The sequence below is a fragment of the Falco punctatus genome (assembly GCF_963210335.1).
Source record: "Falco punctatus genome assembly, chromosome: 7".
Lineage (NCBI taxonomy): Eukaryota > Metazoa > Chordata > Aves > Falconiformes > Falconidae > Falco > Falco punctatus.
Window position 1 is genome coordinate 9,623,067 of NC_137587.1, and position 21,800 is coordinate 9,644,866.

At 57.4% G+C, this 21,800-nt stretch overlaps 1 protein-coding gene across 2 annotated transcripts; it reads right to left on the minus strand.

Moving 5' to 3' along the window:
• Window positions 1-7,427: 7,427 nt before the first annotated feature.
• On the minus strand, window positions 7,428-21,649 carry VRTN (vertebrae development associated). 2 transcript variants are annotated; one of them, XM_080395296.1, is made up of 2 exons: window positions 13,974-21,649; window positions 7,428-10,568 (listed from the first exon to the last, which is right to left on the minus strand). In XM_080395296.1, exons 1-2 carry the CDS (start codon window positions 14,201-14,203, stop codon window positions 8,540-8,542), a joined length of 2,259 nt encoding a protein of 752 aa, XP_080251422.1. In that variant the 5' UTR covers window positions 14,204-21,649; the 3' UTR covers window positions 7,428-8,539. The 2 variants fall into 2 exon arrangements, with proteins under 2 accessions (XP_080251422.1, XP_080251423.1); XM_080395297.1 differs by having other exon boundaries at window positions 10,760-14,062.
• Window positions 21,650-21,800: the final 151 nt, after the last annotated feature.

Genomic DNA, 21,800 nt, shown 5'->3' on the forward strand with positions numbered 1-21,800 from the left:
CAACAAGGCACTGCAGTCGGGGAAAATGCAAGCTCCAGAAATTCGATTGAGCTTAACAAAAATAATGTTAAACTAAACCCTGCTAGTGGGAAGAGCTAACCCTTCACCCCCTCCCTCCTGTCCTACCAGAGGAGGGTTGTCTGTCCTACCCAGGACCCTCAGCTCCACAGCAGAGTTCTGTAATGGTCCTGATCCCACAGGGGATACCCAGAAAGAGGAGTAGCCTCAAGTTCTGGCCTGGCAACATGTCTATCCCAGAAAGGAGAAGGCAGCGTGGGGAGCCCAGCAGGTTGCAGCTGTGGGAGGTGATGGGAAGGGGCAGGGAGTGCAGAGACGGTCTGTGCCAGTGCGGGGTCAGGCATGGGGAGTGGGTGGAGTGGGGTTCCTGGTGGCTGGTGAGGGAAGATTTGGGGTTCTCTGAGCTGGGGGTGGAGGGGAGCTGGTTAGTGATGTCCCACAAGGGTGTACACCGCAACCTGCTGTCCTTCCCCGCACCCTGGTTCTTTCTAAAACATAATCAGGAGAGGTGCTGTAGAGTCCCATGGTGTATCAGAACAATCCCCCCCTTCTCCACTCATGAGTAATTCGCTATCCATAACTTGGACATCTATTTGCCACTGAGTTCCTTGCCAGCCAGCTGCAGTTGCCTGTCCCTGTGAATGCAGGTGCTATCCAGCACCCCCAGCACAGGCATGATCCTGCAACCCCGTCCCATCGCCCTCCTGCCCACTGCTCCCTGAATACCGCTGTTCTGGCCCCGTTGTCCCACCAGCACCCCCAGCCCTTGCCCTAAGCTGGTGACACCAAGAGACAGACAGAAAGTCACCAGGAAGCCCATCCCCTGCCCCTCTCCCCATGCCTGGCGCAGACACACCTCTCGTCTCACATGCTGGGAAGCTCTTGGGTTGCGAGAAGTGTCATCACCAGGTGTCCCAGATGCCCTCCCTGCTGTGAGGACAAGATGTCAGGGACCAAGCCAGCCCCTGCATCTGGCTGAACATCCCCTCCATCCTTCTCCTGCCCTGGAGATGCTCCTCACTCAGCAAGGAGCTCAGAGCAGCACTGTCTGAGGTGTGCTGGGCTTTGGTTTCTTTTCCCAGCAGTGGAAAAAGTGTCGTCTTCCAGCTTGGGCTCCTTTTGTAACCTCTGCAACATCAAGGTGAGCATTTCCTAGCAGGCCTTTCTCTTCAGAAGCAGCTAAGGACCGGGTGGACAGAGCCTGTGCCAAAGGCGGGGATGGCCTTTGAATCCTGCCTTCTTCTGGGATGCAGCCAGGAAGAAAACTGCCAAGGAAAAAAGCATCAGTGCCTCAGCACAGATCTGAGCGACCGGCACATCTGAGCCACTGCCTGCTTCCCCCAGCTCTGCTCCCACTGCTCGCCCCCCAGCAAGCACAGCAGCTGCCGAAACGGGGCCACTGGCTACAGATGGGGGCTGGGGAGGGAAGATCTGGGGTTCTCTGAGCTGAGGGTGGAGGCGAGTTGGTTAGTGATATCCCACAAGGGTCCCAGCATCTCTTCTCACTATAAGAGATGCTGGGATGGAGCCACGCTGGCTTTTGCTCCTCTCCCCACAGGGATGAGGCAAAAGGATGGATGAGAAGAGCAAAGGAGCTGGTGAGGTTTGTGGGGGACACAAGACCTCTACAGGACCCTGTCCCCAGCCAAAGGGATCCACTGGGGGTACCGGCCCTCCCGCAACCTCCCAGCCAGCCTGCCCTTCCTCGGGGTTCAGCCCCAAGGTGGGTGATGTGGGAACCAGTGGGGCAGGACACGGGGTGTCCTTGCCGCTGCACTCCCAGCACCTGGCAGGACAAAACTGCTGCTGGTTCTCCAAGCAGTGCCCATCAGTGGGGCAGGATTGCAACTAGTGCTGGTGGGGCAGAAATGCCTCGATTCTCCCCCCATCTGCCTGGAGGCTGGCAAGAGACACAGGGAAATAAAAGTGAAGTAAATCTTTCACCTCACTGAATGGCACAGTCAGTGTTTTCCCTTCACAGCAATCCAGTAAGGAAACAGCTAATTATCTGAGACAGGGCAAATCTTCTATTCCTGTCAAAAAAAAAAAAAAAAAAAAAAAAAAAAAAAAAAAAAAAAAGCATTTAGCAGTGCATCTCTTTGCCTAGCTTATCCTTTCCCCTTTGCTCCCCAAAACCAGCCTGTAGTAGAGGGAGCACGGGGAGGCACAGCCTGTGGCAATACCACCTCTCCTGGGGCTGGTGGGAGAGGATTTTTGCAGAGAGAAGCCAATTAAGAGCCATCACTCAGGCATCAGCTGCTGCAAAATCAGGAGGCTCATTACCTCTCCTCTCCCTGCAGACGCCAGGTCCCTCTGCCACAGCCTTCGGTAGCCACACATGCAAGAAGGCAGCGGTGGGGCCGAGCTGTCCTCATGGGGCAGAGGACAAGTGGTGCGGGAGGGGACAGAGGTGGTGTCCTCAGGCATAGGGATGTTTGGGGACCACATCTGCAGATGCGCTGCTCCGGAGCTGACCTCAGTTTTGCTGCAGTTGGTGCGTGGGCTGGATCTCAGAGGCCAGGGCTTTGCAAGTGAACCGCAGCTGCCTGTAGAAGGTGTATCTGAAAAATGTGGTTTAAATATCCTCACAAGTCATATTTTGCGAGCTTTGGAGACTCAAGGCTAAGAAGTGCCAGAAGCACCTGACTTGCAAGCTCACAGGCCAGACAGGACCCGTGCCCCCCATGCCAAATGGGTGGGATCATCCCTCAGGCCAAGCTCCAAGGAGCAGGGGAGCTGGTGCTGCCTTCCAGCAGGATGGGGGCAGCGGTGGAAGAGCCTCTTTTCTCCCCCCCCCCGCGCCGCACTCCACACGGCTGGCATTTTTCCACCTCCTTTTCTCAGCAAACCAAGCAGCCACCCGGGCCTTTGGCCTCATGGCTGATTTCTGCTGGTGTTGAAAACACACTGCTTAGGTCCCACATTTGCAGGGGGCTCCTTCCTGCTGCCAGCCCTCGGCCCTGGTGCCACCAGGGTCTGCCCAGCTCCCCTTCCCCGCACTGTCACCTCTGCTGCCTCGGGGAGGCTGAGCCGCTGGGCTCCCTCCCTGCACAGCATGCCTTCCCCACCGCTGCTCCTCTCTGAAGCTCCCTGGTTTATCTGAGCTCTTCCAGATACTCACTTCCAAAAATGCCACCATGTCCTGCAACCTCTCTACTGCTGGACGTAGACAACGCATCCCTCCTGTCCCCCATTTCTGCTCGGGAGCTTTTCTGGCTGCAGAGCTGCGCTCAGCTCAATCCCATCCTCTGGTGCCTTTTGGAGACTTCCCAGCAGAAATCACCCCACTCCACAAGGGATCTTTCTTTACTTTTGGAGGCATGGCATTTAATTGAGTTTTAATCTGTCCAGTGCTTGCTGGCTTCATTTTTAAATCAGTCTTGTTGCTTAATCAAAATGTCAGGCAGGATCAAACCTGATGTCCTGCAGAAGTCGGAGTGTGGTGGGGGTGCTGCCTTCTCCTGGCCTGGGGAGCTGAGGGACAGCCCCATGGGCAAGGGAGCCCTCCCGCTGCACAGGCAGGCTCCCGCAGTGGCAGAAGCGCTCGGAAGAGATAACTTCATCCTCAAGTATCTGGAAGTGTCTATCCCGCTGCAGCTCTCCTACCTCCCCCCAGTGCTGTGGTTACTGAAGCGATGGAGGAGGGATGGTAAGAGGGGCAAAGGAAGAAGCCGGGGAAGGAGAAATGAAATGCAAATAAACGCTATATCTGCCAAAATGCCATCCTCAAAGTAATATATCAAAGTCCAGGCACAAGCAGTAAACTCTTGACAGTACTAGGCTAGAAAGATGGAAGTTTTTCCTTCCTGAAGTGCTTTCATATCTATTTTCTTCAAAACTTTCGCATTTTCCAGATGTTGACTGTGCTAAATTAGCATTACACATCAGCTGACTTGTTTTCCAGAGGAGGAAAGGCAGGGAATGCTGTATCTGGACCTTGGCCAAGGTGCTGGGACCGAGCCACGCTGACAGTTGTCGGGTGGGGGCTGGTTCAAGAAAGCTAAGATGGGTACTAAGAGGTTATTAATATTTCAGAAGATCTCTTGGGCTGGAGGGCAAAATCCTTGAGGATCCGTGTGAGAATTGATCTTCTATGTTTTCACTAGCAAGCTGGCATAGGAAGGAGGGGTGCCTTGTTGCCATTTGCTAATGAGACAAAATCCGGAGGGTTTTGAAATACAGAAGAAGAGTAAAGAAACTGGGCTACCTTGAAGGCAGGAGGGGTGGAGACGGGATGAAATGCAGGGAGATGTGATGAGGGGCTGCCAGAGCTCCTCGGCTGGCAGGGACCAGGGAAAGGCCTGAGCCGTTGCTCCAGCACGAAAAAGGCAGATCTGACATGAAGATCTACAGGGCAAATTGGTTCAGCAAAAATATTAATGAAGGACAACGGCAGGGCAGCAGTGGGCCACAGCTGGATTCTGTGAGACATTTTCAGCTACCAGATGTGAGAGATGGGTTTAATGGGAAGGAGGCAGAGAGGGTGGTAGGAGAATGGGGAATGGGGACCTGGCCATGGCTGGTGTAACTAACCTGCTTGGGCAGAGGCAGATGGTTCCCCACCAGTACCCTGGGAGCACAGGAGGAAAAGGAGTCTCCTCTCAACAGCTTTGTTGGTTCAACAGCACTAGTTGTTTGTAGTCTGCACCTATGGAGGGAATTACACAGGGGACTGACCTAAAAGATCCCTTTTTTCCTTTTTCTCCTCATCTTCTTTTCTTCCCTCCCCAAACAGGTATTCTTGATAATTAATTGCTTTTATGCTTGCCAGTTCAGGAGCAATTTTGAACGGTGACACTGACTTTTCTGTCCTCCTGCCACCACTATGTGTCCACCCTGATGCTCCCAGCAAAGCGCAGGAGCTATCTTGCAAACCTTGACCCTTTCACTACCTTGATGCTTTTAAGACCAACACTATTGCTCTTTGCACCAACCAACCAGGTGCCTGTGCAAATTCGGGGGGCAAAGCGGTGCTTGAGCTAACACATACCAGCTAAGTGCCCCAAAGCTTTGCTTGGACATAATCGAATACTGCCGTGGCCCGCCATCTGGGCAGGCTCCGCTGTACTGTACTGCCCACCCCCTGCACCTGCAAACCCCCTCCCACAGACACGAATGGGGTGTGTTAGTGGCAGAGCAGAGCTCTAAACTGCAGGTGGGCAGGGGGCTGCTCTGCATAGGCTTTGCAGCCCCCCAGCCTTTGCATTTCACTTACCTCTTAATTTCCATCTTTTCTGGAGTTGGTACTTTTAAGCATCCACACGTGAGGGAGTTTGGGTGGCACCTGAGCTAAACCTCACTCCACACATGCAAAGGGAGAGATATGTCGGCTGGTGCCCAGCAGTGCAGTGCAGAGCAGCTGAGGCCACCTCACGTTCATCTCCCACCACCAGCTCAACATGAGAGCAGCATGACAGGTACAGATCAAGTGCCACAGTTTCCCCCCATTTAAACTCTGCTCAGTCACAAACAACATCAGTAAATAACGAGCATCCACCATTTAGGTGGTGCCAACTGGCAGAGACCCACCATGACCCTCCTGCCATCAAGGCACAGGGAGGGAGGAACGTAAGGGCACTTCTGAAACCCCTCAGAGGGGTGAGTATTATTTTCCTGCCATGCCTCACTCAGGCATCCAGGTAAGGGTAGAAAACCCATCGCACCTAGATCTCTTCACCAGGGGTCCTCAAAAATATCTTGCAAGGAGGTGGAGCCCAAGGCTGGCACCCAGGAGGGATTCATCCTGCAACTGCACCCTGGCAAGAGGCATGCAATGCTCCCAGCTTGGGGCGAGTCAGGTGATGGGAAGGAGAAGCCATCCCCCTGCCCTGCAGAGCACTGTGTACCTCCCACCACGGAGGCTCCCCCAGGCTCTCCTGATGCCCATCTGCCTTCAGCAGTGGCTAGCAGCCACCCACCATGCTGTGCCATGCCCATGGATACCCCAGCCACAGCCCTGCTGCCAGGCATGGTCTGCCCCAGCCTCAGGGACCACCCAAATGGGACCTGTGATAGCACGCACGGTCAGAAAATCCACCCTCCCTGCTCCTTAGCTCAGCCAAGGAAGGGAATGCTCCAAGGGTCTCCCATCCACCTTCACAGAAGCTGCTGCAGCCACCGCTGCTGCTGAAAGCAGCTACCTCCAGCCTCTGGCAGTCTGGAGACACAGGTAATCATTCTGGAGTAATTACCAGCTTACTCCCTCGGAGGAGTTTGCTGGTGAGAAGTCGCTGGCAGCTAATTGCTCCAATTACTCCCTGACACACAGACCCCAAGCATCCAGGGCTTTCTGCAGCAGCACACAGCACCGCTCCGCAGCTCCCTGCTCCCCACCTGGATCACCTGCTGCCCCCGACCCCCTCCTCCGGGACCACACAGAGTGCACCGGGGCAGATGGATGGTGGCGAGATCCCACCAGCACAACGGACAAGGAGCCAAATGGTTTCCCAAGAGATGTCCCGCTGGCTCAGCACTGCTCCTCCAGGGCTGCCCCACCATGTGGCTCGTGCCCAAGAATACCACGGGACAACCCTCAGCACCCCCTTCTCCTGCAGGCTGTTGCCAAAGCAAGCTCAGCAGGGCTTCCTAGCATAGGTCCCCCCGCTCTGCCTAGGAGGCTTATGGGGAATGAAGCTAGACCATGTCAGGAGCAGGAGTGGGCTACAGCAGCCAAGAGAGATCTGACATGTTGAAGAAGGAAAAAAAAAAAAAGTTACTTGCAAGCAAGATTGGGCGCGGGGGGGGCGAGGGGAGGAGAATGGGACACCACAACACACATTATTGCATCTCAACTCCTCATGAGGTCTCCCGCGATCCCAATGCCCCTGTAAAGACCTGAGGGTGAGAAAGACTCAGCCCTGCTGTTAGACCCAGCCTCAGGGGCAGATCTCATAGGTGCGGGGCTTGAGAGGCTCTCCCCTCACACGCCTAGGGGTGCTGTGACCCCTGGCAGCTCCCTGTGATATAAGGGCAGTTATCACCACCCTCCTCAGCAGTAGCAGCCAGCTCCAGGCATCCTCCAGCTCAGTTCTGCTGGCAGACACAACAGGGGAGCTCACACACTAAGGAGATGAGGCTGTTTGGAGAGCTCTGGCAGAGCCTGGCCACACAGAGACCCCCCACAGCCCAGCACCCCAAGACACTGGCAGGGCAGAGGTGCCAACAGCTGGTTTCAGCCTTCCAGTACAGCACCATCACTTCAGGGCAGCACCACTCACTGACACCTCAGATGTTGCCACCACTTCCCTGCTATCACACAGAGCTGTGCCCACTGCACCATCCCCAGGTTTGCATCCCAACTGGGAGGCAAGTCCTGACCTCTCACCGGGGAGAGCACGGCTCCTGCCAGGCCTCCAGAGCACCTCTGAGCGGATGGTTCCCCACCAGGTCCCAGGAAGTAGAAGAGGACCTTTGCAGGAGCAGGGACTGAGGTGTGCACAGGCTCTCCCTGCCCACAAGCCCATTTTAGAATGCAGACAGGGAAGAGAAAGCCTTGCCCAGAAATCACACAAGCAAGGGCAAGAAACAGCACAGGACTGGGAGTGGAAGAGTCTTTATTGCTTTGGCTTCTTACAAATGAGAGATATGTGCATCTAGGCTCGCTGCAAGGAGACATCCACGTTGCATTCAGCTTGCAGCATGGTGCAGGGGATGCAGGCACACTGGGCACACAACATTCCATCTCCCTGCCTTCTCCCAGCCACCAGGGAATAGAGACCCTAGGGAAGCAGGGCAGCTGCCAGCCGTGAGAGAGTAAAGGACTGTGTGAAACGTTATTGCTACAAGACCAGAAAGGTCAGGGACAGCTTCTCCAGAGCCTGCAAAGGACACCAGCTCCTAGCTTAGTGCTCCCAGGAGACTACAATGGGGACACAAACAAGTCCCCTCCTCTACCAGTCCCTGCTCCTTCTAGAGAAGATCAGGGCAGCCAGAGGCAGGTATTGGAAGCCAGAAAGCCAAGGTGGCATTGATGCTGACCCCAAGTGAAGCTTTTATTCTCCTTAGCTGGGAAGAACCCAGATCAAAAATGCTCCTCCTGTAAAGCTGAGCACTCCCCAAGACCCTCTTCATCCACAGCTGAGCCAGCGCTGCTTGGCTTGCCAAGGGGACACTGGGCACCTCCACACTCATCCTGCACATCCACATTACTCATTCAAGCAAGTGCCAGGGGCAGAGACACCTTCACATCCTCTGTCTCAAGAGGCCCAGCAGCAAATCATGACACTGGCACAGTACTGCCTCCTCCCTGGCTCACCCTCCGAGCACAGAGAGGACAAACCCCCTGGCCCCTCTCCTCTGGGACAGCTCAGTGCCTTCTTCCACTCCACCGGTCTCTGGGAATGGGCACTGCAGGGACACTCCCATACCTGATTGAACCACACAGAAAAGAAAGCCAGAGACAAGGAACAAAAAACCAAACCAGAACAAAAGTTAGAGCAGGGCCCCAGCCAGGGCACACCACTGGAGAGCCAAAGGGCACATCAGCTGAGGAGCTGTGGCCAAGCCAGCCGGCAACTGGCACTCAGGCATCCACAAGCGTCAGCCCATCATGCAGGGCACGCTTCCACATGTAATAGGTGGAACGGGCCGTGAGTGGGAAGCGGGCACTGAACTCCTTGTAGGTAGGGAAGGTCTTCGACTCAAAGCGCTGCTGCAAGAACAGCTTGGCCTGTGCCTTGAACTGGGCAGTGGCAATCACATCCATCACAAACATCTGGCTGTTGGCTCTCTCTGACATGGCATAGCCGGAAATGGTGGTGTTGTATGGCATGGCTGGTACTGGCTTATCTAGGTGCTTGGCGGCTACCTCCATGTGGCACTGGGGCTTGAGGCCTGGCTCGGCTCTCAGAGGTGCCAGGGAAGCCACCCGGTTCAACAGCTGGCTGGAGCTGGTCCAGGGCAGGCGATGCTGCCCAACGGCCCGGCCACTGCCATTCCAAAACCAATAGGCTGTGGAGGAGAGAGATGGGTAGCGCAGGCGGTACTTGCAGAATGGCAGCCGCCATTGCTGGACCTGCCTCCTGGCCACGTCTCGCAGCTGCTTTCTCCAGCACAGAGAGGGCTTGAGCTGCAGGAGACTCCTGGGTGCCGGCCGGTCTCCATTCAGCCTCTTCTTAACAGGCACACTGCTTGGCTTCAACTGCAGGAACGGCTTTCCTGTCACTAGAGGTTTCTGGTTATCCAAGGGAGATTGGGGGGGTTTGAAGTTGGGGTTCTCCTTGATTGCTTTTCTTCGCCAGTTGTAGTAAGTGGACCTGGAGATGCCAGGGAAGCTGCGCTTGAAGCACCTGTAAGGCACCAGAGTGTTCATGGAAATGCATTTCTCCAGGTAGGATTTGGCTCCTTGCATGAAGATTCCTGCTTGGATGGGGTCTAGGGAAGGACTTGGGGGTCTTAAGGGCCCCTGTGAATTTGCTGGCTCATACACATCAGCCTTTCTTGGGACATCCCTGTGAAGCTCCTGCAACCCGTGGGCCTCAGCCACAGCACAGGCATCACCATTGACCATGCTCTGCATCTCATGCTTCCAGGCATAGTATGTGGATCGGGAGATTTCTGGAAACATTTGTCGGAAGTGCTGGAGGGGGATTATGTTGCCCTCCTGAAAGCAGGACTGAAGGAAGTGTTTGGCTGCAAACCTGGCAGCTGCTTTCTGCCGGTGTTCACGAGACTGGCGCTTCCAGCGGTAGAAGGTGCTCTTGGTAATGCTGTACCGGTCACGCAGGTTGGAGTAGGTCAGCTGGGGGTCACTGTTCAGCAGCTCAAGGGTCTTCATGGGCTGGACAGGAGGCTCTGGCAAAGGCATTGTAGGTTCTAGCTCCTCCAGGCCAACCACGGCCACAAAGTACTGCGCTTTGAAGACCTGCCGGGAGAGCTGCTGCCCTGACCACATGATGTGGAGCGTGGAGGTTCGTGGGCCACATTTCCTGGGCCGGATGAGCCGGTTGAAGTAGGGCCGGATCTTCAAGTTGCTCATGGGGTAGATGGAGTAGATGTTACACTGCAGTACTGAGGCAAGAGCGTAGACATGCCACATGTTGGCAAAGGTGCCAGGAAAACAGGTAGCTTTGATATCAGCATCAAAGATGGCCTCCAGGATAGCCATGGGGAGGCTGGTCATCTCTGGGGTCTCCTCGGTGCAGAGGGAGTAGCGGGCAGCCTGCAGCATCACCTTGGAGTCAATCATGCCATTCAAGTAGTATTGCTTGTGCAGCAGCATCTCCACCACCGTACGCACCTGCAGCTCCAGGCTGAGGCCGGGGTTGCCCCAGAGCAGCACACTGGCAGCCTCAAAGAGGCGGTTCCCCTCACCTTTGCAAACCAGAGGCAGCATGTTACTTGGGGCATCCTCAGGATAGAGGCTCCTGGCTACCCGGTCAACCTCCAGCTCCTCTTGGAACTGCCTCCCGCAATAGCCAGGCAGTGAGAAAGATGACAGGGTCCTCTCTGCCTCCAGCGCAGCACTGGTGAGGCCCTCCAGACCAAAGCATTCAGTGGCTTCCTGCAGCTCCTGCAGCACAGACTGCACCAGCTGGTGCCGCTGGATCATCCTGAAGGATTGCAAAGAGAAAGAAGTCACTCGAGATGAAGGCAGCGCACACACTAGGCTGCCAGGGGCCTGGCCTCCAGCTCTTCCCCAAAGGACAGGGCAGAGGAAAAGGGTAAAGGAAAGGCCATGGCTCACCCCTCCACCCGCACTCCCAAGGACAAAGGAGGAAACCTGGGTCCTCACAGGGCAGACCTGGGGCAGGGACATGGGCTCGGCTGGCTCTCCAGTGACCTCCTGTGGGCAGCACACATGGCACACGGCCTCCAGAGTCACTTATCTGGGTGAAACTGAGGAGTAACCGCATCCGTCGGGGCGGGAGGCCAGCTCACCTCCCAACCCTGCGCACCCGGCTTCGCACCCGGCCTCATCCCTGCACCCCTCCCTCCCACCAGTGGCTCCATCCCTTTCGTTTCACCAGCCCGCTACCAGCGCCCAGAGGGAAGAGAGCCTCAAAGGGGAAAAGTCTGTCACCTCTGCAGGAAGGGACCTGTGACAGAGCAACACTGCCTGGAGGGAACTGGCTGAAGGTGTTACACCCAACAGAAGGGGCAAGGAGCTTGCCCCCTCCCCCCGAGCAGGGCACTGCAGCCGTACCCATTGCATGCACCGAAACTGCTGCTGCAGAACCCGGCGGGAGCAGAGCCAGAGCCAGCCCAAGCCACAGTTACTGCTGCCTGAGCTGACACTAGATGTCACTTGCTGCTCAGCGAACACACAACACCGGCCGAGGAGAAGCTGCAAAAGGAGGGCTTCTCCTAGACGAGCTACCAGGCAGGAGGCAGCCCAAGAGCACAGACGGAGCACAAGCACTGGATGGGTAGTTCAGAGGCTGCATGGAACCCTCTTCCCTGCCTAAGCCCATCCCAGTCCTGTCCTCCCTCTGCATGCCAGTTCCCACTCAGGCAATCCAAAGGGTCAAACCTGCATCCCCTCCTTTGTCAGCTTTTTAACACCTATGTGGCTCTGCCCCCACCACTCCAGGAGCTTTTGTAATGACTGTACAATCCTTATCCCACCATCCATCTCCACTAACACAACCCTCCTCCACACCTTTTTTCTACCAGCCCGCTCAGGCCCCTCACCCCAGCCACTCTCTCCTGAACTAGTTTTCTCCCAGGGACCGCAACACTCCACTCGGCTAGGAAACCCAGTCACCTCCATTTTCTCCTAAGGCTCGTTCACATGCCACCCTCAACATGCAGGACATCACTTTGCAGTCTACTTAATCCACAGCCCAGCCAGAGCCCGCCTTTCCCACAGCACTTCACAGGTATCGCTGTGCACTCACAGCTCTGCGGGGAGGTGGGGAAACTGCAGAGTCAGGCAGGAAAAGCAGAAGCGCCACAGTAAAGCAGATGCCCTGCCTGACCTCTCCCAGTTCTCAGCCCTGTGCCCTGCTACAGATAAGGTTATTATTACTGTAGCATCTACAGCCCCCGGCCGTGACCAAACAGCAAACGCAACGAGGTGCTATGGAATCACATGGCCGCATCCAGGCTACTTCACTGCAGGGAGCCTCCGTGTTGCCGCTGCCACAGCTTGCCTTTAATCAGACCACAGCTAGCCACCAAATCAAGTCCCTTCCCCTGTTCCAAAGTCCTCCGTGGTCTCCTGCATGTTGGAGGCCAGGGCCCTCTTACAGCTGTTCCCACAGCTGTGGGGCATCAGGTATCAGAGCAAACGAACACAGGAGAATGCACACAGCTGTGAAGCAGGGAAGATAAACTTGTCCTAAAAACCCAGCCCAAGCAAGTATTAGGCTGTCACATCAGGTCTGTATTGTTGTTCTCCTGGCAGTTTGTACAAGTTTATAGAAATTTTGACTAAGCCCATGCTGAACAACATGTGCTTGAGGAGCTGAAGCAAAGGCATCCCTCAGGAGAGCTGCAGGGCTGGCAGAGCCCAAGCCCTCCTTTTCTGTGGCCTGCCAAACCCTTTCAGGGCCAGCCACCTCCCCTTTCAGCCCCGGCAGCCTGGCTGAGCTGCCAGCAAAGCCGGGAAAGGCAAGTCAAGCTCTTCCCCTGGAGGGGGTGAGGCGTTGCCATAGACTAGGGAGCATCAGCAACAAACCTGGTCTTGATGGGCTGGTGGGCATTTCCCACCCCCTTACAGCCTGTGGGGAGAGGGAAGTCGGGAGGGAGAGCTGGAGGCACAGGACTTAACCCCACAGCCTCAATGTCACTGCCAGGTCCTGTTGCTCCTGGCTGCAGGACCTCAAAAGCAATCCTAACTGCAGCTGGAAGAGCAGAGATGAGGGTGGAGAGGGACTCGTGCAAGCCAGAAGCAGAAGCCCCCCAAGCTGGTGGCTTGGGTTCACCGCCAGATCAAACCCAGCAGCTCTCAACACAGAGGAACGTTTATCCCCACACACCCCCAGCAAAGCCAGCTGAACACGACAGACAAGTGCTCCTTAAACTGCCTCAACACCAAGAGGTAACCAAGGGAGCTTTTTGCTGCTGATAAAGAAGCTTTTACCTAACCTGGCCACTTTTGCATTCTAACAGATAAGCAAACACTTGCAGATCGTGTTCCCTCACCTAAACTGATGGGCTGGTGGCATCCAGTAGTGCAAGTTCCCCCAGCCAGCCCCAAAAACGGCTCCAACCAGCAGGAATCCAGAAGACCTCAGCCCCTGGCTGCCCAGGGCCGCTGGTGCCTTGCAGAAGCAGGGTTGTCCACAAACCCCAGCCCGGTCAGGTTGGCTGGCTCGCTCCCCAGCCCCAGCCGCAGGCTCAGGCCACCCCAGCGGTGAAGGCTCCCATTTGCAAGGAGGAGGCTTGAACCACTATAGCCGCGCAGCGGAAGCGGTAGCCTCCAGGAGAAACATCACCGCACGAGAAATCCCTGGGGCGTTTGGGTGGGCGAGCAGCGCTGGCAGCCGGAGGAGCCAGCCCCATCTGCCAGCGCCCACATCCCCACCGAAGCCCAGAAACGGGACAACGCTCTCCCGGGGAGAGAGGAGGCGCGGAGCCGCCCCCACCAGGCCGCGGCCCCGCAGCCCAGCCCGGCCGCAGCCGCCCCTCGGCCCGGGGCACTGACCACCGGTGTGCGAGCGGCGCCTGACAGCCGCCTCCCGCCCCGTCCACCCGGGAGCGCGCCCCCGCCGCCGCCCCCGCCTCTCCTCCGACGCGGCGGGAGGCGGCTCCGTGCGGCCGCCCCCGGGACCGGGGACTGCCCCGCGCCCCGGACGGGAGCACGGGAGACAAAGGGACGAACAGCCCCGGGGTGGGGGAAGAGGTGGCCGGTGCCCGGACAGCTGCCGAGCGGCGACCGAGGGCAGGGCGGGACGGGGCGCCCGGCCGCCGGGGGAAGGTGCCCGCCCGCAGCGGGACGGGCGGCGAGGGAGGGAGGGAGGGACGGCAGGGAGCCGCGGCCCCGACGGCACCCGGCGCGGCGCCGCACTCACCTGGCTCCGCGGGTCGGGTCGCGCCCCGCCCGCGCCCTGGGCCGCCCCGCACCTTTAAGGGCGGCGGCAGGAAGCGGCGCGGACCCGCCGCCGCCGCCGCCCCGGTGCCAGCCCCGCAGTGACCCTCGGGAGCGGGCGGCCGCGTGCGGCGCCGGGCCGAGCCGGGCCGGGCCGGGCCGCCCCTCCCCGCCTGCCCCCTCCCTCCCCTCCCCCGCCAGGAAGCGAGCCATCCCCGCGGCCCCGGCCCAGATGAAAGCGGAGCGGGCCGGGGGTCACTTCCAAAGCTAAAGTGATAATGGCCATTGTCCCGCCGCCGCCGCGCTTAAAGGGCCCGCCGCCCTGCCCCGGTGCTCCCCCGCCGCCCCACAGCATCCTCCTGCCCCACACCCCGCCCGGGCTTGCGGCCCCACAGCAGGCAACGGACTTGCTGAGGCGGCGGGTGGGAGCTGGGTGCCGGCGTGGGGCATCCCTCGTGTCCCTCGGGGAGCAGGCGGGTCGCAAGTGGGTGTCACTGCAGCCCACGGGTGGGTGTCTGCCCCCCTTCCCTGCTTCGCCACACTCCTTCCTCCAGGAGATAGCTTCCCTGCCCTCTCCCCTCCCTAAGCGGTGCCCATCCTTCCCTGGCAGGGCCAGGCTGGCAGGACCCCCCGGGCTTTTAGGGCTGATGAAGCTCAGCTGTGCTGCCCTTCAAAACCTCGTTTGCCTGCAGGAGGCACCCAACTGATGGCAGCCTTGTCCCTGCCCTCGGCTCTGGGCAGGCTTGCGTTCGCCTGCCCATGCCTGGGCCCTCCATGGAGCAGCCTTCCTCCCCACTGTCTCTGCCCCTCTGCCTCCCCAGCCTAATCTCGGGGCCGAGGTCCCCCTCCTTAACTCCGGCTAGCACAATGGATTCATCCCATCCCTTGGGCATCACGTGAGGCTGTGCAAACAGCCTGCGCGTTAGGCAGCTCGCTTCGCTCCAGCATCGCTAAGCCGCCCATGCCAGCTCCACCCCATGTCCTCTTCACAAGCCCAAAACCCCTAGACCTTCCTCCAAGGACCTGCCTCGTCCCAACCTACATCACCCCACAACAGGTCCCCATCTGCTCTTGGGTGTGAGGGCCAGATGTACTTTAACGACAGCTTGGTCAACAGGGAAGAGTCAGGCTCTTCACCACCTGGTCTCGATGCTTCACGTTCCCTGTGTTGTGTAGCTCTGGTTGCAGGCAGCATCTGGTTTCCCCTAACCAGCCTACCCCTGGGGACCAGCCTGAGACCTGCCGCAACCCCCACACCCAGTGAGGGCCACAAAGTAACTCCCAATGTCAGAGGCAACAAGGGCTTGCTTGCCTGCTTGCCACCACCCGTGGGGAACCTCACTGTAGCAATCATTCCTTTGGCAACGAGAGGGCAGGGGCGCTCATGGAGCCACCACGTATGGGATTCTTGTGTGATTCGGGAGGAAAGTTAAACACCGACCTTTCAAACAGGGGACGTGTGCCCAGCTCCCTCTCCTGCCGCCCTCCCTTCCATGCCAGTCTGGGAGCAAGCATCGCAGCACACATCCAGGCACACCTTTGCTGCCCTGCGTCCTACCTCCCCCAGAAGCACATACCCCAGAGCATTCTTTCCCACTTCTCTTGTCTCACATCTGAGCCCAGGAGCGCAGGAGGAGGCCTGGCGAGGAGGGTTTGACAGGAGGAATGGGCTCCCTGGAAGCTGTGGACTGGCTGCTTCTGAGTCAGCCCAGCCTCAGCTAACAGCCACCACCCAAGCTGATACTGAACCGTGGCCTTCAGTGCTCACAGGGGTCACTCTCATCGGACACAGAAAAGCTATAGTGCAAGGAAGAGAGACCTAAACCGTCTCCTAGTTAATTTTTCGCTCCCTCAGGCCATCTTCATATCTCCAAAGCCAGCTCCACTCTCACTATCAGCCTGGCCAATCCTGGATCTTTTCCCCAGCAGGCCGGTGTTCATATCCACAGCTGCTGAGCTCCCCTTCCCATCCTTCATCCTTTTAACTTCTTTGGTTGCAAATGCAAAGCGGTGCTCACAGGGCAGCGAGACACTGGTAAATGCCGGAGTCAGCAGGGTCAGTGATTAACATAGGAGCTGGAAAACACACAAAGAGACAGCCTGGGCAGTTCTGTTATGCAGATGACTGCACACACCAGCTTCCAGCATATAAACAAGTAGTTAACATTTTTCTGTTCCTTGGAGGAGTTTGGTGGGGGACTGAAGTGCTGCCTGATTTGGTGCAGGATGCTACAGCATGACAGTAAGCCATGGAGACCTTTGTAGTTTAGCTCTGGCTGCCAGAAGCTTTTCTGCCTCTTGTGCTTTAACCTGCCTGCTGCAGCCCATCCTCTCTTGGACAAGGCCCAGAGAAAAGGTGCAGACGTCCAGCTGCGCTGGAAGGCAGGTTTTACTGCTCCAGGTTTGGGCATGGAGTCTTCTCCCAGGTCAAGAGCAACCTCCATGTTCAACAGATAAACTTCCAGTAAGGAAGGGTGTCCCAGGGACTTGGTGCTGGGTTCTTGCTCCTCTGGCTCAGTCACTGGAATGTGAAAATCCCAACAGTGCCGCATCTGGGGGCAATATTCAAACACTCAGCTATCCCTCCCAGCAGGAAAGCTCCCCAGTCCCACCTCCACTGCCACCTGGGGGACCTCCAGGAGCGGAGGGAGTCAGAGCACCCTACCCACAGCAGCACTGTCCATGGCTGGACCAGGGGAGATCATTCAGATAGGATGGGATATGGCTGAAACACCTCGGATAGCCAAATGCCATTTGGGGCAGGTCAGACTGTGGACTGGTTGCCAAAACCACATCTGGAACTGGAACAGGTTGACCCAAACCATCCTATGATCCATCTATGATCTATAAATGGGCTAAATTGACATGTCCACCCCCTTAAAGACATTGCTGGTGCCCTGGCTTTTGTTTTTCCCATCTTTCTTCCTCCAGAGCACTGCAGAGTCTGAATCCAAGTGCTGTCATCCCTCTGGGGAGTCAGGGGAACTGGGACTGCTGAGGGGGTGGGAGAACTGAGAGCATGTGGGCTTCCAGGAGGGTCCTAAGTGTCTGCTGTCTTGGCTAGGTTTCTCCCCTGTGCCTGGCATTGCTGCACGAGGGAACAGCAACGAGCAGAGCTTGCAGTCTGAGTTAGCAACAGAAATAGGGTTGCTGCAGCTGCAGTCTGCCCACCAGTCTCAGGGGAAGGAAGGCCAGGTGGTTCTGGTGTGACTATGCCCAACAAGGACCTGGAAGACACAGAGTCTGCCCCAATTTCTGTAGTAACTTGTTCAAATAAAATGCAAAAGTCCTGTTTTGGGGTTCACATTGTCTAGTACTTCTCATTCCCAGCCCTGAAACCACCTCTGAGCCCACTGCCTCACGCCTGTGCTGGAGCCCTTCAAGGGCTTCCTTAGACAGACTGCGGGGCTCTGCGGAGAGGTCCTGTGGGCACCCTCCTGTCCGTGCATGCCCCAGGACAGTGCTGAGCACCATCAGACAGACGGTTTCGTTCAGTTCTGCTCACATCACACTAAGAGGGAGAGTGACAAACTACAGGGAGTTTTCAGCCAGGAGCAATGGAGCTGGAGTGATTGAATTACAGGAGACAATATGAGGAGCAAAATCTGTTTAGTGGTGCTGAATCGAGAACGGGCAGGCAGAGACACTGAGTGCATCAACTTCAGTGAGTGAGAACGGTTAACAGGGGTGACTTCAGCTGTGTGACTGAGGACAGAGGAATGGCACAGAGGGCAGAAGAATGTGGCCTGAACTATAGGACAGCTTGGTGGCAAGGCCCAGCCAGGAATTTCGTCTCCCAAGGGAAGTGGGGAGCTGGCCTGGGCACTAGGTCCCATCCTGGACAAGGCTCACCCACACCCTGTCTCCCTCTTCCTCCGCAGGCACACAGAGCTCGGGGTCGTTCCCCTTCCTCCAGCACCCCTCAGTGCCGCCTCCTCCCCATCCTGTAGAGAACACTCAGGGTCCCCATTGCTGTTCTCCTCTCCCTCCCTGTGGGAGTAGAGGACATCGGTGCCGTCCCCTGAGAGCCACCCAGAGTCCCCTGTCCCTCTCCTAATGGTGGCTGCCTCCCAGTTCACCTTCTGGGTGATGTTCAGGACTGAACAGTTCAATGCACCAGGAGTGTCCAGGACAGCCAGGTCTGCCTGCCCCCTGCCCTGGGGCAGCAGAGCCCTGACAGTAAATCCCATCTCCAATTCTCCTCTGCTCAGCTTAGGGCTCTTCTCCCCTCTGGCTTCCATCCAGCTGGGCTCCCTCTCCCTTCCCACTCTCTGAGATGGGAGGGAAGGTTTGAACTTGGTGTTGGCACCGTGCTCCTGCTCCCCGAGGCTCCCCGAGGCTCCTGGGCACACGGGAGGGAATGAAACGTGAAGCACCAAGTGCAGTACCACAGTGCTGGGCGAGGACCTGGAGTCTTGGCCACATCCTGGGGTCCTGGCCATAGGTGGGAGGGGTGGGGGAAAGCCAGGAACCGCAGGAGATTCAAAGTCAAGATCAAAGCGTTTCCCTCTGAAGCCCTAACACTCTCCTTCCCTCCCACTTGCACATAAAAGCACTCTGCCCTCAGCAGGCTCTCCGCTGGGGAGGGTGGGTGGAAGAGGGGGCTGCTTTCCCCCTCGCTTTTCCTGTGTTACTAATAACTCTTCCCAGAGGTGAAATGGTGAAAATCCTTCCACCCCTCCTCCCCCATGCCTGCTTCTTGCCCAGATCCAAAGAGCCCGAAGCCATTTCAATGGCTGTGAGTTTGTGGCAGACCTGGCCTGCTTTGGGGTGTTACCAGCCGATGCCAGCACGGGGGAGACGCAGCAAGCAAAGCCTTTGAAATGTACAGTAGAAAGACACTGTTAGAGGCAAGGCACAAGGAAGGGGGATTGAAAAGAAAGCAGAACAGTTTGGCTCACAGGACAGGGAAAGGCTAATTAAGGCACAGAGCGTGGAGGAGGAAAAGGCAGAATCATTAAGATATCACAGCAGGGGCTGGTGGTGTGGCTCTGTAGAGGTTTAAGCCATGCTGAGCCTGGCCCCTGCTGTTCACCACCCCTCGGTTCTCTGTCCCCACCCTCTGCTTTGGGGTGACACAGGGGTGTGGGGAACTCTGTCAGTCAGTTCAAGTTGATGATCCAGCTGAAAATTAGTTGTTTAAGTTCATACCCTGACACGGACAGAGCTGAAACTCAGGATGGGAGTCTCCCTTACCCCTTCCTTCCTAATGGTCAGAGAGGGGGCTAAAGCCTGCAGGTGATGCCAAACTGAAGAAGCTGCAAGCTCCAGGGAGGACGGGCACATATGAAGAGGCTGGAGACTGGAAACACGGGCAGGAAGTGGCGGATCCAGTTTTGGAAAGCCCAGGAAGGCGATACTCCTCTGGCAGTGCTCCATTACGCAAGACTGCAGAAAGCTGGCAGCATGAAGACAGACCGGGATGGGAAACGTGAGGAAAAGCAAGCAGCAGAGTCAAGGCTGCAGCTTTGTGGGTTTTTTGGTGGTCATGGCAGCTGCTGCTTGTTTCAGAGAGCACCCAGGGCCACTCACTCCCCTCAAAGGCACTGAAAGATGGGTTTGTCAGGCTGCTCCCTCCATCCCAGCTACAGGCCAGCAGGCAGAGAGGGGGCACAGGGGAATGGCAGCACAGGGGGCAGCAGGGACCGCCAGGAGGCAGGGGCTGGGAGGCCAGGGCTGCGGGAGGATCTGCACGGGGGGTTCCCCCATCCGTCCCAGGCAGGGGGAAAATGCATCGGACAGCAGGCAGGGGAGGGGGGGGGGGGATGGGATGTTTCACACCTAGCAAGCAGGAGCAGATGGGGCTGGGGTTAAACGCCACGAGGAGTTAACCTGCACTGCCACACGGAGCCCAGGGCTTAGCAAGCCATGCCTGGCTGTCCCTTCCCTGGATCCACGGCAGGCTGTTCAGTGATGGGTAAGCAATGCAGAGGGGGTTTCTCTTGGGTCTGTAGCTAGTCAGGGAGCTGAGATATGGCCCTGCAGTGTAAACAGAGCCATAAAACCCCGCTCAAGTTGTGATTCCCCAGTCCTTTCCCAAGCCCTGCCCCCAGGCACGCTCTGAAATGGCCATGGTGTTTGCTGGGGGAGAAACGTGAGAAGTAGAGCCGGAGTGCTGTAAAAGATGTAAATGTTTCTGTGCCGAGAGCAGCTCTGAGTGTCTAGGGCAAAGCCTGGGTGGGGGGATGGAGAGGCACTGAGAAGGCACTTCTCTTTTGTTCTTGATCTTGGCTGCCTTCGAACCATAGAATCATAGAGTGTCCCAAGTTGGAAGAGACCCATAAGGTCCCACGAAAAATCCTGGAGCTGATTCACTAAAGGGAGCTCCCAGCATGTGCTTTATCAGGTGGTGGTTGTGGGTGACAGGGACAGGACAAAGGGCAGGGAGGAGGAGGTAGAAGGAAGGGTTTGGGATAGACAGTCGAAGCCATCTCATCTCTGTGTCAGATCCCCTGGCTCCCTCTGTGCTGGGAAGCCATTTCATCAGCAGGGGAGGAAAGGAATATCCCCTGGCCATAAGGTGGGCAAGGGACTCAGTTCAGTGCCGGTAAGTACTGTTAAGGTGACACACACAATTGTCACAGCTGCAATACTGCACCGTGAGAGGATGTGACTGCGTAGGAGCAACCATCACCCAGGACTGATGCAACAGCTGAGAGAAAAAAAGATCCTTTTAACATAAAAATTAGTCATCGCTGAAGTCAGGTTTTCAGAGTGCTGCTCTCTGCCCTCTGGAGCTTAACCTTTAGGTATGACTGATAGCATTGTGAATTCCAGCAGTAAAAGAGTGGAGAGAAGGGAGATGAGGGCAAGGGGAAAGGGACACTGCTCAGGGAGCAGGGCCGTTTGCTGAGGAAACAGACCAGCACATCTTCTTTCATCCCTGATCGCATACACTCTGATTTTGTGTTTTGGAGGGCCTAGACCCCTGAGGAGGTAGCAGCAGAGCAAGGACAATGGAGATGAGGACAAGGGAGGAGAAAAAGGGTTGGGAGGCAGGGAACTGGCAGGAGAACGAAGCTACTTGGTGTATGGGAAGAGGGACCCGTGGGGCATGTGCAGAAGCCCAAAGGCTCTGCAGAAGAAATCACATTAACAGGACAGTGGGTGTGAGAGATGCCTCACAGGGAAGGGAAGGGAAGGGGCTGCAGCACGTAGCATCCCTCCTCTCTTATCATCAGACTCGTCCAGAAACATTTTATAACCCAGAGTTCGGGTGACTACCCAAATCTGGAGGAAAAAAATAGTTGGTTTCTGTATTAAACCTGGGATCGCTGAGATGTCAGAGAGGGTCAATTCCCCCCCCCCCCGGCCAGTGGCTGCTTTCCTGAGGCCTGTGCCGCCCCTCCGCCAGGGGTTTTGCAGTGCCCGGGGAGCGGGGACACGTGCTGCCGTCCCCCCGCTGGGGTCGCTGCCGTACCCCGAGGTCCCCGCAGTGGCCATCACAACCTGCGCATCCTTTCGAACCAGCCCAAAACTTCACTGCCCACCCCAACGTAGCCCACGCACAGGCACCAGCCCTGCTCCTTCCCCTGAGGGACCTGAGGTCCCCTGAGGGACCGTCCCTCAGCCTCTGGGGTTCCCGGAGGGAGCAGCTCCTGCTTGTCCCGCTCCCTCAGGCAGCGAGGCGGCAGGGCCCTCTTCCCCGGCCCCGCGGCCTGCCCGGCAGCCATGGCCCTGCCGAGCCACGGCCTCTGGGCCCGTCCCTGGCTGGCACCGAGCGCGGCGGGCGGTATAAGCCGTGAGGGACGCGAGCACCGCCCGCAGCCCCGGGGGCGCTTCCCGCCTCCCCGCCCGACGCTGCCAGGGG